The sequence below is a fragment of the Xenopus tropicalis genome, chromosome 4, assembly GCF_000004195.4.
Source record: "Xenopus tropicalis strain Nigerian chromosome 4, UCB_Xtro_10.0, whole genome shotgun sequence".
In the NCBI taxonomy this organism is placed as follows: Eukaryota; Metazoa; Chordata; class Amphibia; order Anura; family Pipidae; genus Xenopus; species Xenopus tropicalis.
The window spans coordinates 75,164,350-75,187,323 of NC_030680.2; the positions used below are offsets into that span (position 1 = coordinate 75,164,350).

Sequence of the window (22,974 nt, forward strand, 5' to 3'; positions counted from 1 at the left end):
ATGATGATCCTGCAGCCTGTCAGGAAGAGTTATGTCTTCCAGATATATAAACAAGATTTGGTTACAGTAGGCAGGTTGGAATTGATACAACCAGATAAATACTTACGGAGGTGGGTGAGCTACACTCACTAACTGACTGGCAAGTCTCTGAAGCTTCTGAAGATGCAGAACTAGAAGACTTCTGTATTAAGGAAGAACAAAGAACAAACAAAATAAATGTGAGTCTTCCTTATAGCTGAACTAAACCTGGCTCCTATAGAAATGCCTTTATACAACATTTTCAAACAAAAGAAGTGTTTATAGAACTAAATTCTCCATTATGTTCTGTACTGATATACACCTCACTTATTAACTTTCCTTCAACATCCTGGCTTCACATCTATTATTAATATTTAGTTGAGATTTTTGTACTATAATTGGTTCTTTCATGGAACCCACCGTTTAGGGTCTATATTAATCCACCCTGACGTTTATATACATGTATACAGCATCGTGCATAATCCATGCTCATTGTGGCTATTTCTATATCCTGCATTTCTAACATGAAAATGTTAGAAATCTCTGGAAAATGTTTACTACATAAATTATCATAGTTGTAGCTGGGCTTAAAAATTATTTTGTAGACTGAGTCAAGGTATGATAAATAATCTCTTGAAAGCATATAAAAATAGAACTTATTACCTGGCTAGTGATGTCAGATGGCATTGGCGATGGTGGCTTCGAATAACTGGCTTCATGTGAACTGCATCCAGAATCATGTGAGGAGACACTGACCAAGCGCTGGGGGCCCCCAGTGGCCTGCGGAAGGCTGCGATAGCGACACGCGGAACCCGGTGAGTGTGGGTGCGCGGCAGCAGGCCATGAAGGGGTAGTCTTTGTACTGTGATGATTGGACGGGCAAAATGAGGGAGGGGCAGAGTATTTATAAAGTAAGTGTAAGGGGTTGCAGATGGATGAGTGAGGCAGTGAAGTGGACACAATTTAGCAAAATGTAGCTTCAAATTAGATTAACCTGAGATATCAATAACACTGGATGAGTGTATGAAAATACTTAGATCATTATATAAGATGTTATTGTGTTACAATGCAAACCTTTAAAACATTTTTAAAGCATAGTAATAAAGTAAGAGATTTGATGTTTGCCAAAATAAATGCAATAACGTGTTATATGATTTGCTCAGGCATTCCTTATAACACTCAAAAATGCCATTCTTCGCAATAGCGAAGAACCCCACACAGTGACCCGCTTCCATGAGCTAAAGAAGCAACATACCTGCACATGCTGGATTTGCGGGACCCAGAACTGCTCGGTGACGAGGGAGGTGTCTGGTAGGACCATGTATAGTCTGATCCTTTTAGGTCCGTAATAACCTGTTAAGATCAATGGCAAGGTTATTTAAGTTTAAATGTCATAGTTCTGGCCTAATTAATATTAGGTATCACTGTATGAAAATACAGTAATGTTGAAAAATCTTGAATACATACTATATATGTATATTTTGTGCTTATTGTAATACTTTGTATTTATCTATTTTAATACCCGTTTATATTAATGTATTCTACTGTACAGCGCTGCGTACATAAGTAGCGCTTTATAAATAAAGTTATACATACATACATACATATTTATATGTTTAACTAACCCCTCTGTAAAGGCCCCCCCTGCCCCCAACTGAACTGGGGCCTGCCCCAAAAAGCCCCTTGACCTTTGCGGGGGGGGGGGCATGATCATTTAAAACTAGGAGGTGAGGGGGGGATAAATGAGTATATAAAAAGTTAATGTGATCAATTGTTTAATTTAGTCCTTTCCAAATAATTGAATTATCCCCAGGCATCTTATAAAGCTTTGGTTGCCACATCCAACATACAGTTTGTGAAATCCCGACCCACCCCAACCTTTGCACCTCTGACCTGTTCACTGGCTGCAGGCAGTTTGTGAGGTTCATCAGTCAGCACCACTAGGTCCTCAATGATAGCTTGCAGGTGGGTGACCTCTGCCAGCATGTGAATCTCTCCATTCTGCAGTAAATTGGAAGGAAGAACTATAGGGTTAAGGAAAATCTCTTAAACACAGTGTTTTATCTAAACATGTTCACGCTAATAGAAATGCTTCTGCTCATCCTCCATGTTAATGAATATCTTAGCATAGGTGTGAATATAGTCTTTGACAAATATTCATTCTTTGTTAGTTTACTATCATTATTTTGTGTGATGCATTGTGTATGCAGATGCCATTTGACCATGCAGGAACAGGGTAACTTTAATGTAGTACATACAAATATTTCCAGTTCAATTACACTTTCTTCTATTTTCAAGTCACTCTTTATGGCACCATGCATCAACATGGGTAATTCCCCTTTAGGGAAACTGGACAGGAAAGTAGGACATAAGCCACCTCACCTCTGAACCTCATCACTCTTAGTTACAAGAAACATGAAGGGTGGGAGGCGGGAGAAATTACAGTAGTAAGTAGGAAACATCTTTAAATTTCCCAAGTTACCATGGCTGCAAATCACACGGGATGTAACAGAGGAAAATATGTTGCACAAAGATTTCTATTTAACTGAAATTAGTAAGACTTCTTGAACCCATTGAACTGCTGCCTGGAAAATATGTGCCATAAGCTTACCCTGTATATTTATACCGTGACCCTTTCCCAAAGTTAATGGATCCATGACTTAAACTAAAAAAGGAAGTAGAACAATAATCAACTGATCAACTTATTGAATAGTGGCAGAAATCTGGCCTCAGACACAAAGAGAAAGCTGAAATTTTACATATAGGCCCAACAATGATGCCACAGTAACAAGGAATGTGGATTGGAATATGGATTGCGCCATTTTGGTTTGGCCTGCATGAAACTCAGAAGGCTACATCATAGGACATATATATTTTTTTGCAGCAACCCCAGTCTACAACCCCTGAAGGCAAAAAAGTTCCAAGGATATATCATGAAAAGATGAAATTAAGAGATGATTCTGGTCACATATGGGCCCCTATCTATCACAATCCATTCAAGGAGCCCAAGGGAGGGAGGGAGGGAAGGACCAAAAAGAATTTCTACATGCCAGTGACCTGGACAAGAAAACAGGCAGATGGGGTTTGGAGGAGAGGATGCTTAATGACATAAAGCATAAAGTTTCTGCCATACACTTTTCTATCCAGTGACCTTAAATGGCAAGAATTTCCCATGTTGGTTATTTGCTGCCATAGTGACAAATTAATGGCTGAGTTGAACTTTATGTTTCAGCTTACGACCAAAGGCTTTCAGAGATAAACGACAATAGGGCATCAATCCTGATTTATTCATAAAAATTCATAAAACAATAAAGAAAACCACACATGGATACCAAAATGTAAAGGACTGCTGTAACAGGCAGAGCAGAGGAATTAATATTGTGCCTCTTCTTTAATAATAGTGGGAAAGATCAATCCTCTTTTATTTCTCATGGCACTGGGGTCCCTTACTGCCTACGAATAAGTACCGGAGGTTATGAAATGCGTGACGTGGAGTTCCATGGGGTTTGTATGTAATTATTATTAATATTAACTGAATATATTTTTTTCTGGTTTTATAAATACATTTCAAGTTGCTGGATACTTTTTCTTTTTGATGTTGCCCTTTGGTTCTGGGAGTTGTATACTGCTCTTATTAACTTTAGATGGACCCACCAAAACTCCCTATTTAGAAATTGTGTAATACGTTTGTCTCCCTCAAGATGGCACTGCAGCTCACGTTCTGCAGTATGTGTTAGTAGTTGAACCGCTTTGCTCTGTAAATAATAATGTTAAAAGAATGCCTAAGAATTTAGCAATGCATTTTTGTGTTGTTGATGCATTTCTAAGAGGGGGCATTTGTTGAAAATATATATCTGCCTGGACTAACACAGGTCTAACAAATCATATGAGATGTAAATGTACAACACAATGGCCGTCACATTAAAAAAATTACTGATTTCATCATGTAAATGCTATGGTACCCTATATAGTATGCCTAACTATAAAAAAGTGAAAGAAATCAAAAACACAACAAGTAAGGTACAGGGAGAAAAGGTTATTGGTTTTTCTTACTATGCATAGACACATCATTAGATCTTTTTACCAAACCCTAAACTACTTTAGTACACAGTTGCCTATTTTCTCATTCTTTTGTTCTTTTTTAATTATTTGCCATGTACAATAGAGGCACCAAGCCACACTGCTAAAACTAAATAAAGTATTGCATACCATGCAGTTGCCCACCTTTTAGTAGCCACATCAACCTATGGGTGCCATTTCACCAGTGTTCCCATACACTTGCATTTTTAAACAGCAATCCAAACAAGAGCTCTCCATCTATAATTAACATGCCTTTACTTAGCAATTTTTGGTCACAGAACGCAACTTTAAAGTCTTTGTGGCTCTTTGTCAAGCTTGACAAACAGCCGTGAAGGCTTGAAATGTTGCGTTCTGTGCCCAAAAACATCTAAATAAAGGCATGTTAATTATAGATGGAGAGCTGTTGTTTGGATTGCTGAAAACAACAAGAGACTTAAGTGGATCAAACAAAAAAATACATTGAAATCTAGACTATTTCATTTCAGCTGCCTCAGTAAATATACTGTGCTATGACAGTCTGCTTTTGTTTTGTTTTATTTAACTACGGAAGGGCCTTTATACTGATGCCACCTTAAAAAAACAGTATAGACCCAAATCTCAACAAGCTCAATGAACAGGTTGTGCTGAACATACTTTTTGCCTCAACAAATTGCCATGTTTATAATGGGAGAGGGAGAAGGACATTTAGTTAAAAAATAAAAAACTTCTAGTCTGTTATAATGGCATAAAATCAGGAAAATATGTTTTTTTAAAATATAATGAATAGGCAACATGCATTTTCAACACAAGTTCTATTTATTGTGGGAGGGTTTTTTTTAACAAAGATGTTTTTGGGTGCATACTGTCTCTTTATACTGTACAAAAGGAGAAAGTCGAGGTATGCTACAAATCTTCAAGTTATGGAAGATCTAAACAACTAAGCACTGCAACTGCTTGCTCTACACTTTTTCACATAGTCACTTGCCATATCCCCCAGAGTTCATAAAACAATGTTAAGTTCAAATTTTTTTTTTTTTGATGGATTGAAAAAGAATGTTGCATCTGATGAATACTTTTTGCAGCTTTATTCCTTGGTGTGAGGAGTAAATAAATGGGTAGGAACTGGGTCTTCTAAAAAAGTGTGGAAGCTCCAGGGGTTGTAGACTGCCTATTGTACTGAGAAATCCACCTCCTGCAAGTCTGTCAAGATCACCTGCTTGGCATGAACCAAGTATTATTTGCTGCTGGGTTTGAAATGTCTTGCCCAGCTCAAGACTCTGCGACTGAAGCCACCAACATAATTTCTGTTTAGTCTCCACTGAATATCAAATCAGTTTATTTAATTTTGACTTATTGTGATGCCTTGTTCTAAAAATTCTGCATCCTGCTATTGTAAAAAGAGAATACAGTGGAAGTGCTAACCAACAATGCTGAATCAGAATAACGCATTGTACAACATGCAGATGCACACCTTTTCGTTGCTGCTCTTCAACCTATGGGTGCCAGTTTCCTATGGTGTACCCATACACCTGAATTTTCACAGAAGCAATGCAAAGACAGCACTCCAACTATAATGAAAATGCCTTCATATAGCAATGTTGGGGCACATAAATGTATTGGCCAGCTCCAGACTTTGTGACTGAAGCCACCAACATAAATCCTGTTGTTTAGTCTCCAATGACTATCAAATTCTTTGATAAAATGAAGTCCACTCCACAGAATCAGCCAAGGCTGACAGTACAGACATGGACACTGTTTCACAAAATTTATAGCTTTGTGTTTGAATGCTTTTTATTGATTGTTTCAAATCCATAATCCTCTTCTGTGTTAGAAAAACCGTCATCTATCATCAACCATATATACCACTATGTCAGATTTCTTTACTTTTACCAGCTATCCACAGACTTTAAATAAAAGCAACACCTTTTGAGCATAAAGCTAGATCTGAATGGTTCACTCTGATACTATTGTTATCAACATGATCATTATTTTGTAAAAGATCCTTTGGGAAGTGGCCAGATTCAAAGGCAAGGCACGTTTTTTTTATCTAGTGAGAGGTGCAGTGTGCATCCAGACTGAGGGAAGAAGTACTGCCTGTATAAGCACCAAGGGATCCACGTGCTCTTGTAAATCTTCCCCAGGTCTTTGTAAATTACCATCTTTGTCTTTGACCCATTGCATTTTTACCAAAAGTTCCCAAATGTAAACATTTGCCCTGTGGTTTGTTCTGAAGCAGAAAGCAGCATGACAAATAAGATGTATTAGTAACATATTTTCTAAACCCTATCATGGGATGGGAGTATAACTAGGAGGGCATATTAAGAGTATATTGCTATACAGTATATATGTACACAGTTAACTGTTCTTACATAATTTTTATGTAATATTTTAATTTAATATCTATAAGTGTTTGCTCTTACCACCACAGGTTGCAGCAGTGTAATGAAAGAACAGAAGCGCCCGCGCTCCTCAATTAGCGCTCTGCGCACTGCCTGCTTTTCAGTCTCCTCCAGTAGCAAGTACATATCATTGACGTCCTGCAGTGCATGGTCTAACTGGGGCTGCAGATCACCCTTTCCTGGAGGCAGAGAAAAACATGTAAATATATCAATATATCACAGGCCTACAGGCCAACATGATTATAGACAGAGCTGGCTGTCTATGCACACACACACATACTACCGATACTATTGCCTTGGTACAGTGCTATAACAATGGTAGTGCCAGTGCTTATGCCCCAAAAAATCTTTCTGTTCCATTTGTATTGTGCAAATCTAAATCCTAAGGTTAATGCCACAAGAGGTGGATTCCTGGCCTGCTTTGGATGAGAATCAGCCCCTACGGTGGCATCAGCCTTCAACCTTGCCTTCTACCAGAACCATTGCATTAGCAGATTTCGGCAATAAAATGCATACCCAACTGTTTTAACGCAGAAATCCATTGCACATGCCTGCATGTGGCAGACACAATGGAACTGGGTGAAGGCAAGAAAGAAAGCTGATGCCAGTGTTGGGACTGATTCTCAGCCTGCGTTTTTCTGCAGGCCACAAATCATCTCCGTGTGGCATTATTATTATTATTATTATTAACATTTATTTATAAAGCGCCAACATATTCCGCATTTAGCCTATGAACCGTAGATTTAGGAACTTGGACATTCAGCATGACAGCAGGTCTAATTCACTATATCAGTGAAAACAGTATTGCACAAACTGTTGGGCCACAAACGATTGAACAGTGACACGAGTTGTTCCAACGGTTTTAATTGTTACATTGCCCTATAATCTCTTCTGATGTATATACCTGCATAGAGGTATAAGGTTTAGGGAAAATAGTTATGCATAGAGATGCACGACGCACAAACAAAAGCAATCAGAATAATGCACCTTCAATCACCGCAGTTCAATAGGGCATTCACTGCAGGTTATAAATCTTCAAAAGTACACTACTAAGTGGAAAACATGAATAAAAAAAACTCTGGCAATATGTAGTAAATTGGTCAAAGTTTTCCTCAGGTGGGAAAACCAAAGCATTAGATCTTCATTTTCTGTATTCAAACTTTACTAGCTATGGGGCTAGTAATCTTATGGACTTAAAATCAGTTTTTCCCAACTGTGTTTTTTATACACTAAAATTTCCTGCCCAAGCGTAACGTAAATCATGCTGCTGTTATATCACAAACAAGTTCTCTTACTATAGGCATTTAGCACAGTTCAATGCATATATTTTTCCAGTACCAAAACCAAAAATGATTTCAAAATGTCATCACTGTACTCTCTAAACTTAAATTCTAACAGTCTGTGCATCACTGCACAAACATTTAGACCGAAATAAGACATTTATGTACAAAATCCTGCTAGTGGTGTAGTGGAGAAGAACTTCCCATGTTTTAATCACCTGCAATCTATCTTTCTGAGAGTTCATCAAGATTGTTCAGAAGTGGCAGGACCTGAGGCAGTGTCCAACCATTTTACCCTTCAGTTAATGTGGAGGCTGACAGAATGGCGGCTAGGGGAGAGGGAGTAGCAGAAGAGCTGTTAATAGTAATAGACCTTTTGGGATCAGTCTTGGATAGGGGAAAGAGAACCATCTCTGACCAAGGCGAAGACCCATGGAGATATTCAGTAGCAACTACTTGTCACGGCTACTAAACGCCAGAAAATACCCTGCCATAGACAGTACTGAGAACTGCCTCTGCTAAAACACACGTAGAGACAAATATTAGTAAATTATCAGCATTGTCTATTTTTGTAGCCATGACAAGTAGTTGCTACTGAATATCTCCATGGGTCTTCGCCTTGGTCAGAGATGGTTCTCTTTCCCCTATCCAAGACTGATCCCAAAAGGTCTATTACTATTAACAGCTCTTCTGCTACTCCCTCTCCCCTAGCCGCCATTCTGTCAGCCTCCACATTATTTGTGGATCTTCACCCTTATAAGTGGCCTAGGACAGAGGCTTGAAGAACCCCAACAAAGGGAGGAAAAGGAGAAAATTATACTCTATTGTATGTATTCTATTAATAGCTTAACACAGGTTTGGGAAACAAGGGTAAAAATTGTAATTGTCACCACCTTACACTGCTATAATGATTTTACACTGCTGTGAATGCTGTTCCTATACTTCCTAATTGTTGCTCTGTGGAAGCCCAATATGTACCCCAAAAACAAATGACTACAGGGTATAAATCTGCACCTGGGACCAAAGACAGAGAAAGAATTAGACATTAGATCCTCAAACATCGAGAAAAAAGTAGGAGTTACAGCATACTTCCCTACCATGTACACTCACTCCATAATCAAAAACCCTAAGCAGAAGCATACGTTTAAAAACAGAATGCTAGGTATTTACTTACTATGACCTGGAAATGATTGTACATATTTATATCCCATCATGCAGTGATACAAACACTCTTTAGTGACTGAAGAGGCATACAAAGCAAAGGAATAACAAATGCTAAAAACATATATGGAGCACTGCAGAATGAAGGTGTACCCTGACATGGGGCGATTCCATTCCCAGAGCCAATGCCTCTCCCCCTTTGCTTAGTTTTCCTGCTCTGAAGGGGGTCCAGGGGGGAACCACATCGCTACTACAAAGAAGAGTCAAAATTCCAGTTTAATAACTGACAGTTTCTCAACCCACCTCATGGCAGCAGTGCCCCTGACTTTGACAGGAGCTCATAATGGTCAATAATATGATATGCAAAATGTTTTTAAGCTGCATTACAGTAATGATGTCATACAATGAATTAATAGAAAGAAATCTATGGAGCCCTTGGACAGCCTGAAGATCATAAAGATTAATTAGAGGGCCATTTCTGGTCTATGGGTCTCAAACTGGACAGTTCTGTCCAGTTATCCAGTGTTTAATTTGGGGATGTGCTTCAAGGAAAGAGGTTTACTCACAAACACCAGGGTCAATGTTGGAATGACCTATAGAGACTGCTACTGATTCTGTATGTCTCACATTGGATATTTTGCTAAAATATCATTTTTCTTAACCTTCTAGTTTTTGAAATATATATTTGTTTACCAAAATCACGTAGCGCTTCTGCTGCAGACACATGGGGGAAACATGGGGTCTGCCATTGAAGGAAAATGCATAACTGAACAATTATAGCAGTGGAAAAATTATTTTGCCTGATGTATCTCTTGCCTTATCATGATGAACCATTTAATGGAATATAATATATAGAGATGGATTACAAGCTTCATCACACTGTATGATGTAAAGAATCATTTAAAATGTGTATGTAGGGTTGAACCACAATTGTATCAAAAACTACTTTTTGTACCTAACTATGGGGTACTCTGATAAATTGTAATCCTAGTTCTATGTAGTCCTATGCACAAATGTGTGCATTTAACATACACATCCATCTCACTGTCTCCCTCATCTGCATTTGCTTGATACAGCACAGGTATATTCATCTCTTGTATCAGTTATTGGTTGCTTTGTATGTAATTCTGTATGTTCAATGTATGCACCCATTTATTGTACAGAAATGTGAAATATGTTGGCACTGTATAAATACCTGTTAATAATAATAATGATAACATTTATTTTTTAGGAGGCAGAATTTTGGGTGTGATGTATACCAAAGTAAAATCTTACTTGCCAACCTGTACATTTATAACACCAACATATAACGTATTGTAAATTCCACCCCCTAAAAAATACTCTAAAATACAATTAAAGAGAGAAAGGAACTTTGTTAATGAGAACTCTCTGTGCTGACAGATAAGTCCAGATGCAGTCTAAATCTGCTGAGCATGGATTTCCTGAAGAGTTATTAAAAGAATTGCAGAACAGGATACAGTGCAGATGTAATGGCTGATTCAACATGGACAAAATCACATATCATGTTGACACTTAGTTATGCATAAACACCAGCTCATTCCATATTGTATACTAACAGCAGCCGACTGGGTTGGTAAAATCTGATGTTACAATGGATATACACCTCTCATACCTATTCTGATTATACTACTGAAAACAGGGGACATATAACATGTCACATTGCTCCCCGTGCACTTTTCAATAAGTTGCTATTATTTCTATGCCTTTGTGAGGCATTTTAATTTAGATTTATTTTCCACATATTATTTCACCTTTAGACACCTCTGTGGGTTACTGGGGAAACAATACAGAAAGCTACACTTTCTTGGGTCAAGCTTTCTTATAAGGACAACTGAATACTGATTAAATTAGACTTTAGAATGGGAAAGTCCACTACTTTCCCATTCTGGAGCACACCCCCAAATAATTAATAGTCTTAAATGACAAGCACTGAACTGGATTAAAAAAACATAATATTTTACATTGTAAACTATGGTCTTTATATGTGGAAGTGTCACATTCTGTGATTCTGCAGGGTGCTTTTTTTGTTATTTGGGTAATGCCTTCCTTTATGCTGTGTCTTTCTTTGGTCCCCATAGGTTTTTTCACTGAATGATGGGAAATGCAAACTTATTTTTGGGTTATTCTGAAGAGGATGTAATTGTTTGCACTTTTTTTCCACATGAATGTCAAAAGATCTACATCTAAAGTTTAGCAACTGTTTATTTTTTGCATGTTTATTATATATGGGAGTCTCTGTGACACAGAACTGCACAGTTCAAAAGCTAAGCATGTTGTATGTATCAACTTTTTACTAATAAGAGCCTTTAATAGAACTACTTAGCGCCGCTAGGCCAAGTCATTCATGTGCTCACCTGCTGCCCCCCCACCCTCGCCTGGCACATCAGCGTGTGCGTTCCCAGGTGACACAAGGGGGTGGGGTGGAAGGTTGACACATGTTGGGGTGGAGGAATGCAGCGTGGGACAGCAAACAGGGCAGAGATCCCCAGAAGCTACTAACTTTCAGAAGTGGTAAATGCCTAGCACCCTCACCATTGCACCCTAGGCAAGTGCCTCTTCTGCCTACGCCTAGTTCCAGCCCTGGAACTACTGACGTAACCCTGCAAAAGCTGAGGGATGGCAGTAACTCCCCTTTTTATCTACTGATATGAAAGGGATGTTATTTTTCTGCTTAAAGGGACAGTATACACCATATTTCCACACTGGTAAAAAGGGTGGCTTCTGGTTTGTTTGACTTTAATCTTTGAGTAGAAGTGGCTTTAACTTCCTTCAATTTTAAATTTTGCACTGGGTAGAGCAAACAATATACTGCACCAATGTTGAAAAGGAGGGTATATTGTCCCTTTAAGACAGTCTGTAATAAATCTGATCTGACAGTCTACAGTCTGCGTAGAAAAGTAGAATGATTCAAAAGGCTCGAGGCACTTACATTATACGCTCATGGAGGCACCGATATGTAATAAAAAATATATACAAAAACTAAATTAAGAATGCTTTATTTATTAAAATATATTTAAAAAGACATAGACTTTGATTGGGTAAACTATTAACACACAAATGACGCCATTTAAATACATTCTATTGACGTATGCACCCTCATTCTTGATAATGAACAGGGGTCGTAATGAATTTAGGTCCCTCAGCTCTTGTCACTGTGCCAATGTGGAAATAAAAGGCTGCACTGTTGCAAGTTATGTCAAGTCTAGTCTTTTTTCCCATAACAGAGATTATAGTGATAGGGGGAAATAAAGCACAATCACATTTCTCAATAACTCTCAGTCAAGCCTGTGAAAAGACATCACAAAGCTCAATCTAGCACTTGTGTCAAATGGCAGAAGGGCTGATATACTTTAATGCTTGTTTTTCTTTCCTCATAATAATGTGGCTTGCAGCTTGAACTTGGGCCGTGTGTTTATGTTCTAGAGGAAAGGTTAGTCTCAGTCCATTACTTCCCAATGAGATTGTCAAAGTTGTTTCCAAAATGTTTTAAGAAAATTTATAGTAAATCATTTACTTACCAAGAACTTCTACAGGGAAGATATGAGGAAAAGAGAAGGAAAAAAGGAGAGATACATATGAGAGATGGCACAAGCAAGAAGAAAAATATAAATTTCTACACTCACAACGCAAACCCTTCCCCTCACCCACTTCCAGTGCTTAGCTATACATAGGGATACATGAAAAATCCCAATGAAAGGGTTTCCAGATACTGTACAGTTTTGTGGCAGAGGTGTAGTTAACAAAAAGAGCTGCATGCGGCAAGCAGGAAAGAGTTAAAAACTTTGTGAGTCTTTAAGAGGGAAAGTTAAGGATAGGCTGAAGCATTTAATCTTATTCTGATGTAATAAAATGGCCATGTTCTCAGTGTATCAACTGAGAACTAAATATAACAGTAACCAGGTTATATTGTGGTGCTGTAGGTAATATACTGGCTTCAGGAGCTGCTGTGTATTATGCTCTGTGTCTCAGTCTATATGTCACCTCCTAGCAAGTGATTTATGGCTTGGCCTATAAGCATGACTAAATGGTGATAAAAGGGAAATGCATGTACTGTATTTGGAATATACAGAGCACGGTTTATCTAGCTGTAATACAATGTGACTATTATATAAGCTGTTTGGGCTATTCACTATTCAATAATTTATAGGAATTTCAATTTTGGTTATGAACGGTAAACTCATGTGACGGTGATGGTTTATATACAGACCACAAAGGCTGCTTCCTCTGAGACCACAGCCCCACAAATACATTTCATATTTAATGAACATATGGCCAAATGAGATATTGGTGGCAATTAGTCACTAATGCTTTGTACAGTCAGCTGAAGATAGGACAACTAAAACAATAATTTGATTAGTTGCCATGTGCAAATGTGTTTTAATAAATGAGGCAGTTGTAAGTCGTATATCACATGTGGAAATGGCCAGTGGAACAATTTGTGGCAGAGAAATTCTCCACCATTAAAGGACCAGTTAAAATAAACATTTCCATTCAAAATGTGCCTTTTTGCCCTAATTGACTTGAATGGCTGCCCTCATGGCTAAAAAGCTGGTTGTGTTTTAAAGCAAACACACAAGATGTTACCAGTCCATCAATACTGCACAGCTAAATAACACTCACTGGTACATAAACATTTTAACTGAACAGCTAAAAAGGAGTGCCAGTTGTCAACATGCCAATATTTAGCCTTTGCACAGAACTGATCAGAGAGAGGAGTATAATCCTAACCCTTTTTAGATGATAAAGAGAAGATATGAAAGCTTTTTACTCTGGATTGGGGTGCAGGTGTTGAACCTCTGCCTGTGAATTTGCATCCCCATTGTAAATGAGCCCTATCGTCTAGTGTCCCCTATAGACTGGGGATGTCTGTCCTATACTGGGATCTGTAGTCCAACTCCAGCTTTAGTTGTATACCCCGATTTGTAAGGGTGTAAGAAGATATGTTGAAGTAGGCACTCAAAAATCTGGAAAAAGAATCATTCAAAACCGGACCACAACATATTTATATCTTGGACACTTGGTCTCAAAGAGATGCATAAAAATAGCCATACAACTCTTAGCAGAATCTGGCTGTCAATTTAGATTACAGTACTATTCCAAAAGAAAATATGTATAAATCTATTGATCACTGCACTTTAAGAGCACATAAACCACCACCAAACCAGAGCACTTTGTGCTCCAACATCAGCACTTAGGTAAATGGCTATGTAAACTGTTTACAGCAATTTATTGATTTATTTAGGCATCTTCAAGTAGTGAATTGGTAAATTCCTAAGTCAAAGTGGACATCAAAACAGTCTTGAGATATAGGCATCTTTGCTTCTGTTCCTTTTATATCATAGTGGTGTGCATCAAATAAATCTTACAATTTGGCATAGTGGGCATGATTACTATAATACAATATATACAGTAGGATATATCCCTTAAATAATTGCTTTATTTATAAACACCAGTGTTCAAAATATTCTCCATAGTTATTGATGACATGCTCATGGTGCAGAAGGCTGGCAACTCAGGGGATCTTGGATTGGAATAGGAGGTCTGCCATTATGCTGGTCTTGCGAGCCCTTGGAACTACAGTAGAGCATGTTCAAAAGAAATAAATGGCCATATGTTGCTCTTTTTCCCAAGTTCAAATTTTGGAGTTGTTTGCCCAGGGAAGCTCTTACCCTTCTCTTATTTTGGATTCTGGGGTAGAAATAACAAGTGCTAAATTGTGAAGTGCAGGTGGCAACCTTATTTATGGCCCTGAAGTTGATGCCCTGTGTGTATAAGGGGGAGTGACAGAGGGGGACAATATTATTTGGTCACCTGATCATTAGCCAGAACTAGTATGCAAGGCGAGTGCAATTATGTGCCACTTGTGGGCTGGTGAGTACGTGAGGGGAGTGAGTGAATGCAGGGCACACCTTTGCGAGCTTTCTTCTGTAGCTTTAGAGTGTCAGACGATTTCTTCTTGATTTCATGACGTGCCCGTTTGTATTCTGCAAGTAGAGAGACACAGAAGGATCATAAGTTCACATAGTTCACAATCTCAAGGACACTGGATGGACGTATGTCTTTTTTCAACCTAACTTACTATGTTACTTCATTGCCGAACTCTGCCTTATGAGAATTAGGCTAAATGGACTATAATGTGTGACACCTACCTGCAATGTGTAATGGTTTGTATCATGGGTACCGGTAACAGGAACCCCTCACCTCTGCTTGTCCCACTGCCTCAATCGTAAAGGCTAAGTTAACTAATAGCTAATGAAAATGTAGAGACAGGTACTTGTAGTGGTATCAGCACTGTCACCACAACACTTCACTGCAAGTCTCCACATTATCAATAACTATTGCAATGTTTAATGGTCATGATAAGAACTATTCAGTTGTGTTATAGCCATTCCTTTGCAATAAGTTATAGACTAAAAGTAGAAAATCAGCATAGATTTACTAAAAGACATTTGATTTTGAAAAGCAGGGACTCTCCCTGGAAATTAATGGCCTCTTGGTAACTCTGATGGAGAGAATATAATTTGCACCAAAAAAATAAAGTAATACTGGTACAAGCAGTTCAAAGAAATGGTTTTATCCCCATAAGATGCAGGAATTTCCATTACTCTCTCTTACTACATACAGGCAGACTCAGCGGTACAGGAAAGGGGGCAACATGGTCCTTTGGAGTCTACCGTACTTATGTTACCTCGGGCATGCTCTTTATCCAGTGTATTTGCTGTTTTTTTCCAATCTTCTATTCGTTCTTGAAGTGGATTTATTAAACTTTCCATGAGAGCACTGCAGAAGAGAAAACACATTAGTACCATAATTTAGACCATTTAGCCATTTTAGGGTGTCAGTGGGGAGTAAAATGCAAAGTCAAGTTGCTGCAGAGATTCTGCTGGCAGTCTCTTACTTTGTGAAATGCCTTAGCTTGCTCTCTATGCTTCGATGTCTCATACACATCCGGGTGAGTGCTGATCCAATATCACGGGTGGCTCCTGCAAAGCAACATGGGTATTTTCTGCCAAGCTATTACAGTTGTATTAATTAAATGTAATATTCCTTCACTTCTACTATCTATGAACCTGATGTTTCTTTACTGTTTGTCTAAGACTATCTGAGCCCAGAGAAAATTTACAATAGAAGTTAGAGAGGATATACTGTAGTAAATGCATCTCTAGGCTCCTTTGTTAAACAGAAGCGTGCAGATTTTTGTGACATTAATCTCACCTCGAGTATTGGTCGCCATGTCAGCCACTTTCTGGAAGGCATCAAGAAAGGCAACAGCAGCCAGCACTGTAGTCCTGAGAGAGGAAGTAAATAACATTGAGGCAGAGAAGAAGGAAGATGACAAATGGAAAGTAAATAAAGGAAAGCTTTGGGATGAAAAATAGAGCTGGTAGAAAAAGGCTAAACTGGACAACATTTACTTTCAAGTGGTTAAAGGGATTCTGTCATGATTATATGGTGCACTTTTTATTTCTAAATTACACTGTTTACATAGCAAATAACTCACTCTACCATTTAAAATTGTATTCTTGAACCAACAAATGTATTTTTTTAGTTGTAATATTAGTGTATAGGCAGCCATCTCAGTGCATTGTGCCTGAGCTTTCAGAAGGAGCCAGTGCTACACATTAGTACTGCTTTCAGGTAACCTATTGTTTCTCCTATTCCCATGTAACTGGAGGAGTCCCAAGCCAGACTTGGATTTCTTACTATTGAGTGCTATTCTGATATCTACTGGGAGCTGCTATCTTGCTACCTTCCAATTGTTCTGCTTGTCGACTGCTGGGAGGGGGGTGATATTACGCCAACTTGCAGCTTAGCAGTAAAGTGTGACTGAAGTTTATCAGAGCTGAGGTCACATGGCTGTGGTACCCTGGGAAATTAAGAATATGGCTAGCCCCAGGTAAAATTTCAAAATTAAATATAAAAAAATCTGTTTACGTTTTTGAAAAATGGATTTCAGTGCAGGAAAGACACCATAAAAGTGGAGCTTTCCCTCAGTACTAATTAAAAGCTAATTGTTAAAAAGCAATTAAAAGGGGTTGTTCACCTTTATCTTACCTTTAGGTATGATGTAAACAGTAATATTCTGAGACATATTGCAACTGGTTTTCATTTTTTAATATTTGTTGATTTTAAGTTATTTAAGCTTTTTGTTCAGCAGCTCTCCAGATTGGAATTTCAGCAACTATCTGGTTGCTAGGGTCTTGTTTACCTTAGCAACCAGGCAGCAGTTTGAATGAGAGACCGGAATATGAATAGGAGGGGGGCTGAACAGAAAGATAAGAATAAAAAGTAACGATAAAAGAGCAATAGTTTTTTAGCTGCCGTGGTCAGCAACCCCATTTAAAAGCTGGAAAGATGTAGAAATGGAAAGCAAATAATTTTAAACTATAAGAAAATCAATAATGAAGACCAATTGCAAATTTGTTTGGAATTGGACATTTTATAACATATTAAAGGAACAGTAACACCAAAAAATGAAAGAGTTTTAAAGTAATAAAAATATAATGCACTGTTGCCCTGCACTGGTAAAACTGGTGTGTTTGTTGCAGTAACACTACTATAATTTATATAATAGGCTGCTGTGTAGCCAGGGGGGCAGCCATTCAAGCTGGAAAAAAGGAGAAAAGGCACAGGTTACATAGCAGATAACAGATAAGCTCTGTAGAATACAATAGTGTTTTATCTGTTATCTGCTATGTGCCTATGCCTTTTCTCCTTTGAATGGCTGCCTCCATGGCTACATAGCAGCTTATTTATATAAATTATAGTAGACTTTCTGAAGTAAACACACAACTTTTACCAGTGCAGGGCAGCAGCACATTATATTTGAGTTACTTTTATACACTTTCATTTTTTGGTGTTACTGTTCCTTTAAAAGTTAACTAGGTTAACTACCCCTTTCAGGATTCAAAAGCTTTGTGGACGGAACCAACCATACATGTACAGATCCATTCCATTAGTTAGGTTTAACAATGACCACATTGTTGTTGATTTGGCTTTCCACATGGGCTGGGCTCAAACTAGCTAATCTAAAAGTTTCTCCATTGGGTAAATGATCAGATCAGCCCAGAATTCACTGGATACCGCTGGTCACACACTGCATACACAGACCAGTCCAGTAACATTTTCCACCTTGCCTGATTGATATCTGAACAAGCTTTAATCAGATACCAGTCTGGAAATGGATTGTTTTGGTCCCAAAAACACCAACAACCCTTTACATGAGACATTTATCTATCCATTGCTGTTGGATTAAAAACAGGTCCTTTGGTTGAACTGGAAGCAAAAAAGCACACCTAATTTTGTTGACAGATGTTTTATATGCAAGAATTGTATGTTTACTACAATGTAAAGTTCAATTTTGAAAAGAAGACACACTATTCATCAGATTCAACAATAAATAAATCCGATGTAAAGGGGAAAAAAACACTGAAGCAGAGGCCAACAGAGCTTCAATAAAGTGTTCCCTTGAGAATCGCTGCTGGTGGTTAGTGCTTCATTCATTGCTATCAGCTAGTGAACACAGCAATGGCAAAGTGGGGACTGGACTGAAATCAACAGCACTGGCTGATTTGACATCAAGCAAAGCCTGTCTGATAAACTAGCTTCTGTAAACACTATGATTACCATGCATTTCAATGGTTTCAATTTTAGGCTTATTTTACCAAATAACTCTGTATCTGTCAAGTCGGGTACAGCTATCTTGACAACATAATTTACCAATGTTCTTTATATAAACTATGTGCAGTAAGGCCAGAAAGAAAGCATTTAAAGTGTTAAAATGCAGTGGAAATGCCTTAGAAGGTGATAACACTGAGCCAAAAGTGAATGAGAACTTTATTCATGAAATCAAAGGAATAGCCATTAATGCACAGGTGTGAAGCAAAATAATATATTTTTGTATTTGCTCCAGCTTGTCAGTGCATTAGGGTTACTGTCCAAATTAGACACATTTTTGGAACTCATAACCAAGCCTTGTTGATATGACTCTCTGGTACATGTATAGGTGGATGCTGTAAGGCTATAACAAATGTAAATGCTCTACTGGTAAAGGGTTAAACTCACTCATAATAACAAATCCTATGGCCATTCTGTATAGTGGGGATCATACAGAAAATTCCAACTTCTAGATCATTACAGGGGGCTCGTCCAACAGTGTAAGATATTTTTTAGGTAACATAAATAAAAGAAAGGCAAGCATGCAACTCACATATTTATCTGATGTGTATAAATAAGACAGGTACAAATATAGTATTAGGTTAGGTTCATTAACTAAAAATTGAAATTAATTAAAAAAAAAATTATAGAAAGAAGTTGCATTTATTGGCTAAGATGATAGCTATGGCAACAATTCACTATTAATATTAAAACAACAGTACAAAAAGAACTAAAAATTCAGCATTTCAGAGACAAGATGTCAAAATATTGTTGTCTCGTGTGTAATGTGTCTCATAGCTAGAATAGAAATGCTACATTACTGACTTTAAAGAGTGATTAATATTTAATTTTTACTTTGAGTATGTTTTAGAATGGCTAGTATTAATATTTGCAATTGGTCTTCATTATTTATTTGTTTTTTATTGATTTTGAATACTGTGCCTTCTTCTGACTCTTTCCAATGTTCAAATGAGGGTCACCGACCCTAGCAGCAAAAAAAAACTATTGCTCTGCGAGGCTACAATTTTATTGTTACTTTTTTATTAATTATTTCTTTATTCAGGTCCTTTACTATAAGTACACCAGTCTTTCATCCAAACCACTCCCTACTTGCTAAGGTAATTACCAGACAACTGCTGAAATTCCAAACTGGAAAGTTGCTGAACAAAAAGTAAGATAAGAAAAACCCATAAATAAAAAATAAAAAACAAATTTAAATTGTCTTACAATATTTACTTTCTGCAACATACTAAAGGTTATCTCAAAGGTAAACCAACCCCTTTAAAGGACAAAAAAAGCTAAACCTTTGCCGTGGTCAATGCACCTCTTGTATAATAACCTCTTGGATAAACATAAATCGGCTCAGGGAACTTTGCTGTGGAGCATGGTGGTGCCTTGGTTAGTCTTGGTACATAGGTAGTAAAGTTATTGTTGGAGGCTGCACTAGAAACAAGCCCACCAAAAGCTCACGTAAGTGGGGAACCCAACTCCAATTGCATGAATGGAACAATTTTTAATTTTTCTCAAATTTGAATATGCAAGTAAGGGTTCATATTTGGTTAGCATTTGGCTGAATCTTTTAAAAGGAATTTGCACCAAATTTGCCAAAAATAAGATGCATCCATAAAACATATAAATAACAGTATATGAGAAATCTGCACATGGGCTATAGAATCGCATTAAAACCAAAACCAAACTCACCTGAGCTGGGAGTGTAGTTTTGTGGCTTTTGAACTAAAATCCTCCCAGATGGGATAGGAATTCTGAAAGAGATAGAGATAATGCAATCATTAGATATAAGTAACATTCAAAATGGATTCCAGTTGTAGAATTTGGAAAGAGTCACAAAATCTTGGCTCACAGAAATTATTCTACTGATATTAAATAATTTCACCGTACTTATAAAACATGTTATCAGCCCAAATTACCCTGGGCAGGAATGACTCTGTACCTTCTTACCCCTTGCTGCTTATTATGTATTTATTTTTATTGGCACAGATCTTTCTATATGTATTATAGGAAAATTAAAGTACTTTGACATCCTGTACATTGGGCTGTTGTATGCGGATGTTTTACTTACAAATCAAAACAGCACTTTTTCAATTTGCCATATGTAGAATCTCCATTATACCTAGCAATTATACAAGCAAAGTATTGAACCACTTTACAACAAGGTTACTATGGTAGAGGAACAAAAGATGTAGCGCAGTAAGTACACAATGAAGCAAATTTTTTTCAACAATATATTATTTGTATAATTTATGTATATTAATGCTCTAGATCAGTGCTGTTTTGCTGTACTACCACCATTAATATGGGTATGGTCATGTGAAAACATGGGTGTGGATTCAAGTGGGTGTGGTTTAAAAAAAGGGGAGTGGTCAAAACTGGCTTCCATAATCGGCCCTCCACCATGTAGGCCGGAAAAATTCCGGCCCTCGGTACCACAGAAGTTGGACAGCACTGCTCTAGTTGAACTGAAACTTTTTATAACCTGTATTTATAACCAGCAGAAGGAGGACTATTCAAAACATAAAGCACTTTTCTCTCCCCAACTTCTTTTATAATCCTGGATTCTGTGCATCCCTAATTAATGTAGAATTCAGAAGTACAGAAGAAGTACAGTTTTACATTTATACAGATTATGTGATACAGCTCTTGATGTGTAGACCCTAACTGCTGCAGCAACGTCTGTAAGATTTCTGCTTACTTTCCAGAAAAAAAATTGGCACTGAATTTCTGTAATCGTACTGTGTCCTTGTTCCAGGTCCAAACCTGAAGACACTGGCACCAACAAAGCTTTTGGCCTATGCAGTAAAGCTGTCCAATGGTTGGGCCTTCTCAGTCTTACTATAATACTCTACATCAGTGTTGTCCAACTGGCGTCTTCCATCTTTGTGGCCTCCCACCTGTCTGGCTGCTGTGACTGCTTACCATTGTGTAAGATTTAAATGGTATCAGTACTGAGATTAACTGGCCCCTTGCAGGCTGTAATCCCCTGTGTTGTTCACACCTTTTAGTGCCTGCATAGTTCACCCCCTGCACGGCAGGCACAGTATGGCACACACAGACAGCATAGGCCAGCAGAGTATGGCACACAGGCAGCAAAGGGCAGGCAGATTATGGCACACACAGGCAGCATAGGGCAGGCAGATTATGGCACACACAGGCAGCATAGGGCAGGCAGATTATGGCACACATGGGACATAGGGCAGGCAGAGTATGGCACACATGGGGCTTAGGGCAGGCAGAGTATGGCACACACAGGCAGCATAGGTCTGGCAGAGTAGGGCACACCCAGGCTGGTGAGCACCAACCGGCCCTCGGTACCAAAGAGGGCCGGAAAATATTCCGGCCCTGGTACCACAGAAGTTGGACAGCACTGCTCTACATAATACTCTATAATACTCTACGACTATATTACTATTATTGTGCTAAGCATAGGCTGCATTATCCGGAAACCTGGTATCCAAAAATTTCTAACTACGGAAAGCCCATCTACCATAGACACCATTTTAATCAAATAATTCTAATTTTTAAAAATGATTTCCTTTTTCTCTGCGTTAATAAAAGAATACCTTGTACTTGATCCCAGATAATATATAATTAATCCTTATTGAAGGCAAAATAATCCCATCTGGTTTATTTTAAATTTACATGATTTTTTGTAGACAAAGTATGGGGATCCAAATTATGGAAAGACCTCTTATCTGGAAAACCCTAGGCCCCGAGCATTCTGTATATCATAGCTGTACATTATCTACATCAGCAAACAATCTGAACGGTTATCTCATGGGCAGTCACGTTACAGAAGTTATATATTGCATACTGTTAACTTCTTAATGATTGTTTATAAGTTTTATACATTTTCATTATTTACTGTCACAGCTTTATTATCACATGTAAAGAGCAATAGGTAGGTCTTACACACGAGTATCCACTAGTGCCTAGTTGCTTAAGGCTTTGTTAAACCAGCCTTCTGCTGTGGTAGTGAAGGAAGTTAGTTCAAGCTTGTTGTCCCTTAGAGGGTTTGAGGTGGTGTTGGGGGGAAAAAGGGGCTACACAGCTTCCCTTCATTGATCACTGGGGGCAAAGTCACCTTTACTCAATATCTTTGCTTTGAGGAGAAGTTGCTTTTTAGGGACATTGTCAGTGTTATTTAAGCAAGGTGTATTGCAATTGTAAATCCCAGCAAGTCTTCACTCATAATAGCATAATATTTTATTATTACTATATATTCTATCATAACAAAAACCTCAGCCATATTTTGCAGCTTGAAATTGAACGGTTAAACTCCGGATTAATTAAGTCTTTAAAATGTATTTATCAAGCAAAGAGAATTACAAAGATTAAAAGAAACAGAATAGCATAGGAATCTG

At 38.0% G+C, this 22,974-nt stretch overlaps 1 protein-coding gene across 3 annotated transcripts in view; it reads right to left on the reverse strand.

The window, feature by feature from the left end:
* Window positions 1-22,974, reverse strand: part of mtss1l (metastasis suppressor 1-like) — a 68,306-nt gene that overhangs the window by 13,563 nt on the left and 31,769 nt on the right. For 2 of the 3 annotated variants that reach the window (XM_031900833.1, XM_002931687.5), the window contains exons 2-12: window positions 20,297-20,358; window positions 16,154-16,227; window positions 15,837-15,921; window positions 15,627-15,718; window positions 14,848-14,922; window positions 12,457-12,465; window positions 6,498-6,655; window positions 1,912-2,019; window positions 1,274-1,371; window positions 682-880; window positions 107-181 (exon numbers count right to left, since the gene is read on the reverse strand). In XM_031900833.1, coding sequence (XP_031756693.1) covers window positions 107-181; window positions 682-880; window positions 1,274-1,371; window positions 1,912-2,019; window positions 6,498-6,655; window positions 12,457-12,465; window positions 14,848-14,922; window positions 15,627-15,718; window positions 15,837-15,921; window positions 16,154-16,227; window positions 20,297-20,358 — 1,035 coding nt within the window. The remainder of the gene's footprint in view (window positions 1-106; window positions 182-681; window positions 881-1,273; window positions 1,372-1,911; window positions 2,020-6,497; window positions 6,656-12,456; window positions 12,466-14,847; window positions 14,923-15,626; window positions 15,719-15,836; window positions 15,922-16,153; window positions 16,228-20,296; window positions 20,359-22,974) is intronic. The other variant, XM_004914043.4, reaches the window with a different exon arrangement.